Raw genomic sequence first — 6,794 nt, 5'->3', positions numbered from 1 at the left:
CACAAGCTTCAAACTTCAGCGTTGGCTGCGATTTTGAAGCTGAAATCGCGTTCGGTGTGAACGCGGCATTACACAATCAGTTCTTGTTTAGTAAATCAGTCTCAAAACAAGATCAAAAAGACTTTTTGGCTGATATAAGATTTTAAAACTTGATTTGATGGACAGTTTTTGCAGTGTACTTTCAGCTTCTATTTGCTATTTTAAGCTTTTTGGGCTTTTTCCAGCTAATTTCATCTGCTTTTACTGTTTTGAGCTATATTTTTGGATAATCTCACCTTTTTGTGATGGTTTTTACTGCTTAATTAAACAAATATGCACTCTTTCTGCTTCTGTTTCAGCTATAGTTCCAGCTTTTTTTTTTAGCTATGCAGTAAAAATCTTTCAGCTTTAAATATTTTCAAAGGAAATGCAAATTTTCTAGTTTACTGTATTTTTATTTTGCTAATTATTTCTATTCCAAACAAATCCATCCACAAAATCCGTTACAGTGTGAACGTTATTCCTCATTATGTTTGGTTTTCCTCTCGACACCATGCACAAAAAATATCTTCATCATGCTGACACATAAAGGACTTGCAGTGACAAGTTCGACTCGTCAATGTCAGTCCGACAGCAATAATTATGGAGGCTTCGCCTTTTGAAGTACTAAAAAAAAAAAAAAAAAAAAAAAGAGCAAACTGTCTGCAAATACAGACAAACATGATATGATAAAAAAAAAAACGTGAATATTTTGGTTATGAGAGCAACGATTTTCCCCTCACATCTTACTTAATTAGTTTACACTTACTTTTATTTAGACCATTGGGAGTTCAGAAGCCTTCACCATAAGATGCCATGCCTTGCTTTGACTTTCTTTACTTATCAGTGTCAAATATTGGCAAAATAGTTCCAGAACTGCAGAGAAAACAGCAGTTAGCATGACTCTGCTGCTGCTACAACTTGAACTGAATCAGTGCATAAAACCAGCAAACAAACAAGATGAATTCCAGCAATCAGGGGTGTCACTAGGTTTTAAGGACAAGGGGGGCTTAGCCCCCAGGAGACGCACAGAATTTTTGTTTATTATATACTTGTATTGTGTGTGTGTGTGTGTGTGTGTTATGTATGTATGTATGTATGTATGTATGTATGTATGTATGTATGNCTTTTAAATAGTTTATAGATAGGTTATTAATTCAACTGTAAACACTTTATAAATTATTAATAAGTGTTTATTATACAATAATTAAGGTTAAAAAATAGACTAAACGGCCTGGTTTCTTTCCAAATACTGAGCCAAATCTGTTTGGGTATTAAACATTTCAGACTAGTTTACTACCTTGTAAGCACAATAATGATTACGAAATGCATATTTTAACATATAATAATGTACTGTATTACTGCATTATAAATATCCAGTCCAACACTTTAGCTTTAACAGAAGTAGGAACAAAAGTCTTACCAGGAGGCCCTCCCCCCGGGTCAGGTTCGGTTTTAAGAGCCTCCTGGATCTCTCTTTCTATGGCCCATGTAAGGGATCCCACAAAGCATGTAGGAGGAAGGATGTTGTCCTCATCCTTAGGACTCTCAGTGTCAGAAAACTGACGGGAGAGGGCGTCAGGCATGACATTCTTGGTTCCCGGTCTGTAGGTAATAACAAAGTTAAAGCGGACAAAAAACAGGGACCAGCGGGCCTGGCGGGGATTTAATCTCTTGGCAGTTTGAAGATATGACAGATTTTTATGATCCGTCCAAATTATGAACGGCAGGTCAGTACCCTCAAGCCAATGACGCCACTCCTCCAGTGCCAATTTAATGGCCAGCAGTTCCTGGTCCCCCACATCGTAGTTCCTTTCTGAGGGAGTGAGTCGACGTGAGAAAAAGGCACAGGGGTGGACCTTGTTGTCAGCAGAGGATCTCTGAGAAAGAACTGCTCCCACGCCAGAATCGGAGGCATCCACTTCCACAATGAACTGTTCTGTGGGGTTAGGGTGTCTTAGGATGGGGGCGGAAACAAAACGAGCCTTTAACTCACCAAATGCCGTATCAGCTTCTGCAGTCCACTTGAAAGTCTTCAAAGTAGATGTGAGTTGGGTTAAAGGTGCCGCCACTCGACTGTAGTCCTCAATGAATCGCCGATAAAAATTAGCGAACCCCAAGAACATTTGAAGTTGTTTACGGTCCTTAGGAACTGGCCACTCTGCCACAGCTTTAACCTTGTCRGGGTCGGTCTGAAAAAAAACTTTTCCAAAAATAAAACCCAAAAATGATACAGTAGATACATGAAATTTGCATTTTTCGGCTTTCACGAAGAGCWGGTTTTCATATAATCTTTGAAGAACAACGCYAACATGATGTTTYTGTTGATCCAGATTTTTAGAGTAGATGAGAATATCATCCAAATATATGAAGACAAAAACGTTCAGGAAGTCTTGAAGAACGTCGTTGATGAGTGACTGAAAAACCACAGGGGCATTGGTTAACCCAGATGGCATAACCAAATACTCAAAATGCCCCAGGGGTGTCTTAAATGCGGTTTTCCACTCATCTCCAGCTTTGATCCTAACCAAATGATACGCATTGCGTAAATCCAGTTTAGTAAACACGATGGCATTATGGAGCTGTTGATGATGCACTGAATCAATGAGCGGTAGAGGGTATTTGTTTTTGATAGTTATTTGGTGATGAAAGACTTCTTTACAGGATTGTTCAAATTTTCTTAAGAAGAGAAGAAGAATTCTGTCAGCTTGATTCATTCTGGACTTTACTYTTTGACTCATTAGTGCAACTAGTGTTTGAACCTGGAACTGCATCCACCATCATCACTCTCAGGTAAAGGACAGGTGAGTGACAGGACAGGGGCACTTCAGGGGGCCAATCAGATTTCAGCTGGGGCCAATGCCCCTGTGGCCCCGTCCCTAGAACCGCCCCTGGAGTTTCCTCTGGCAGCCATCTTGAACTGGCTTGCCTTCAAGATGCACCTAATGATTAGCTTCTGTAAAATCCATCGTGTGATTCATGAGATATATTTTTAAAACCAACACACAAACATGTCCATTCACAGACAGAAAACAGAAACACTTATTTTAGAGAACAATACCTACACTTTCAGATTATTATTTTTTCCATAGTTATTTTTAAATCATTCAAGGCCAAATAATATTTTAACATCAGATCAAAAATACCCCAAAACTGAACATTAAAACTATTTTACACTATAAATTAAAGGGAAACTGACAGATGTATGATCATATATTTTAGTTAATAATGAAATATTAAATGGTTATTTATTCTGAGGACATGATATTGAATTTAAATAATTGATTAATTTAAGATCATATATTTTAGTCAATAATGAAATATTAAATGGTTATTTATTCTGAGGACATGATATTGAATTTAAATAATTGATTAATTTAAATTTTTTTACACCAAAATATTTTTGGGGGGCTCCAGCCCCCCTAAAATAAGCCTAGTGACGCCACTGCCAGCAATAAAACCTTTTGGAAGCTGAAGTGAGCAGCGCTGAGTCAAATAGCAATTGTTGTGCAACTATCATTGTTAAGCTCTTCAATCCAAGTCGTTAGTCATTTGCACTTCAAGTCTGTGACACATGTTTGACATTTAAATCAAACAACACATTAGCATCCCTCCAGCTGCTCTTTCTGACATCCCCGCACGTTAAAGCACGACGTCTTATCTCTGCTGCAGGGAACAAAAAGACTGTAAGTTGAACCGAGGCAGGGAGTGGACAGCAGTGGCTAAATCTCCGTAAGCAGGCCCTGGCACCGCTCCCCGATTGCCTGCCCCGCTGCGTGGACCCAGGCCTGGACGGGACTAATCCTTTGGCCTGGGCCAAAGTCACACATGTTGATATATGTGTGGATGCAGAAGAAGCAATCTGCAGCGCGAGGACAAGACCTGGCGACAGATTCAGACAGCTTCGCCCGTCGCACGGCCTCTTGGATGCTTCTTGGAGGCAATGATTAATTATATTGGAGAGCTGCCTCACAATACGGACAGGGACGGTCCTGATGTTATGTAACCTTGGTCTGCAGGAGACGGGGGTGGTTTTGACCCGTAGGTGATACGTTGGCACGCTGTTTTAACCTGCTGACAGACTTCCCTGCAGCCTGCTTTGGCAGCTAAGGTGACCTGCAGCCGACCTGAAACAGCAGGAGAAGTCTGTGATCTGAAGCCTTTACAAGTCCTTCACCAAATGTGTGTGTTGCTGGAATAAAAACTTGACATTCAGGCATGAAAAAATGTTATCCATAATGTCTGCACAAGCAACGTGGAGCTCCAACCCAGCAGGTTAGCTTAGCATTAAGACAACCCCTGATTTTAATCAAACACCCAGGAAAAAAAATCATTTTCTTGCCATAATTACACTTAATTTCAGTGTCCTGTAAGGCGCTTTATAAATTAAATGCGTTGTTGTTGTTGTTGTTGTTGTTGTTGTTGTTATTAATTAAACCCAGAAAACAAGTCAGCATGTTAATTAGTGAACCTAAGAGGTGCTTGTAGCTAAAGTTTATTTTAGTTTTGTTGCTTTTGTGTAAATTCAGGCTTGCTGTTCACCCCCGTTTCAAAAATGTTAAATCTTCCCAGGAAACTCTCAGCACAAAAAAGCAAATTTGTGTTCTTAATAAGAGTGACAAAACTAGTTTTTGAAAGAAAACAAAAGCTGGACGTTTGGTGAAATTTTGAGTTTTGGTACATGCAGGGCAGGGGCGGAGCTAGACTTTTTTTTGCAAGGGCTGACACCCGGGTGGCCAAAGAGTTTTTTTAGAGTGGCACATAAAAATAATAGTAATTAAAAAAACACTCTGGAAAATTCAAGATGGCCACCACAGTTAAAATGGCTTTAATCTATCTGTTTTGAGAAATACTGAGCTGAAATTTTGTGTGATAGTTGCTAAGAATGATCAAAAAACATGCTGAATGCTAGTATTCACCATTTTTTATTGATTGATTGATTATCATTTAATTAAAAAACTAAGTAACTACACAATAGAAAAAGAAAAACATTACACAAATCAAAAATCAAAATAAAATGAAAGGTATCAGAAGAAGAGTAAATCTTATGTCTTCCCCTTTTATCCCAATGATATACATTCCAACAAATAAATTATTTAAAAATAATGCTAAATAAAAAACATAAAAAATTCATATAAATTCACATTATACTTTTCCACATATCTTCATCAGCTTTTATCTTTCTCTTAAATATGTACATAGATCTGGCACTTTTAACACCATCCTCCAGACGATTCCCCAACCTTATTCCCTGGATTAATGTACGTATTTCTTTCAAACTGGTCCGAAACCAAGGCTTCACAAACATTTCTATCCCCTTAAAATAATAATATCTCTCTCGCTTAACAAAATTTGCTTGAAGGCAGTATGTTTTTGTGAGCCTTATACATAAACAGTAAAATATCAACCAAATCATTGAATTTGAAAAATTTTAGTTGGCAAAATAATACTGTATATTTGATGGATGGTTGTCATCCATCCATCCATCCATCCATCCATCCATCCATCCATCCATCCATCCATTTTCTTCCACCTATCCGGGGTCGGGTCGCGGGGGCAGCAGCTTCAGAAGGGAGGCCCAGACCTCCCTCTCCCCAGCCACTTCTTCCAGCTCCTCCGGGGGNAATAATGAAATATTAAATGGTTATTTATTCTGACCACATCATATTGAATTTTTGTAAAATAACAAATAAATTAATTTTTTTACACCAAAATAATTTAGGGGTGCTTAAAATATTTTGGGGGGCTCCAGCCCTCCTAAATAGGCCTAGTGACACCACTGTAACAGAGCTAGAGTCATTTTGGTTCTGGCTTTTTTTCTTTCCTGTTTTTTTTCCCTTTTCAGGTTTCTTGGATCAAGGGATCCTGATAAAGGACCTGACCAGGCTGAGGAAGCACTACCTGCACTCTAAGCACTTTGTATGGGACCTGGCTTCTTTGTTGCCCACTGACTTCCTGTACTTTGCCTTCGGCGTTGAAACTCCCCTGGTGAGGATTAACCGCCTCATGCGTATCCCACGGCTCAGCGAGGCCTTGGACCGCATGGAGACGAGAACCTCCTACCCCAATACTTTCCGCATCACAAAGCTCATGATCTACATCTTTGTGCTGATCCATTGGAATTCCTGTCTCTACTTTGCATTGTCCAGCCATCTTGGCTTTGGAAGTGACCCTTGGGTCTACCCAAACATCACCGACCCAGAGTTTGCTTCCATGCGGCGTCAGTACTTTTACTGCTTCTGGTTCTCTGCAGAGATTTTCACCACGGTGGGAGACACGCCTCTGCCAGAAAGGGAGGAGGAGTACTTATTTATGGTTGCAGATTTGCTCATTGCCGTGCTGGTGTTTGCATCAATTGTTGGTAATGTTGGAAACATCATCACAAGCATGAGAAACCGGGATAATGTCTTCTTTCCTAACCATGAGTTGGTAAATCATGTCCACAAACACACTGAAAAACTGTCCATCTAACCAAGTTTTAAAACCTTATATCAGCCAAAAACTGTAAAAACTGTAAAAACTGTCCATCTAACCAAGTTTTAAAACCTTATATCAGCCAAAAAGTCTTTTTGATCTTGTTTTGAGACTGATTTACTAAACAAGAACTGATTGTGTAAGAATAATCATCTTGTTTTCAGAATGTGTAAGATTATTTGAGTCAAATTTTCAGGCTAACAAGACAAAGTCAAAAATTTCTGCCAACTGATACAAATACATGGTAAGATTCTTTAAATACTTGATTTGACTCAATTTTTTCTTATTTCAATAATCTTACC

At 39.0% G+C, this 6,794-nt stretch overlaps 1 protein-coding gene across 1 annotated transcript in view; it reads left to right on the top strand.

Annotated features, from left to right (window-relative positions):
- Positions 1 to 4,256: 4,256 nt before the first annotated feature.
- LOC106525699 (cyclic nucleotide-gated cation channel alpha-4-like) overlaps positions 4,257 to 6,794 on the top strand; it is a 7,398-nt gene continuing 4,860 nt past the window's right edge. Inside the window, exons 1-2 of the mRNA XM_014020015.1 lie at positions 4,257 to 4,293; positions 5,771 to 6,484. Of these exons, the coding sequence (XP_013875469.1) occupies positions 4,257 to 4,293; positions 5,771 to 6,484 (751 nt within the window). The remainder of the gene's footprint in view (positions 4,294 to 5,770; positions 6,485 to 6,794) is intronic.

The sequence above is a fragment of the Austrofundulus limnaeus genome, unplaced genomic scaffold, assembly GCF_001266775.1.
Source record: "Austrofundulus limnaeus strain Quisiro unplaced genomic scaffold, Austrofundulus_limnaeus-1.0 Scaffold237, whole genome shotgun sequence".
Classification (NCBI taxonomy): Eukaryota; Metazoa; Chordata; class Actinopteri; order Cyprinodontiformes; family Rivulidae; genus Austrofundulus; species Austrofundulus limnaeus.
This window is presented reverse-complemented; position numbering and strand designations above follow the sequence as displayed.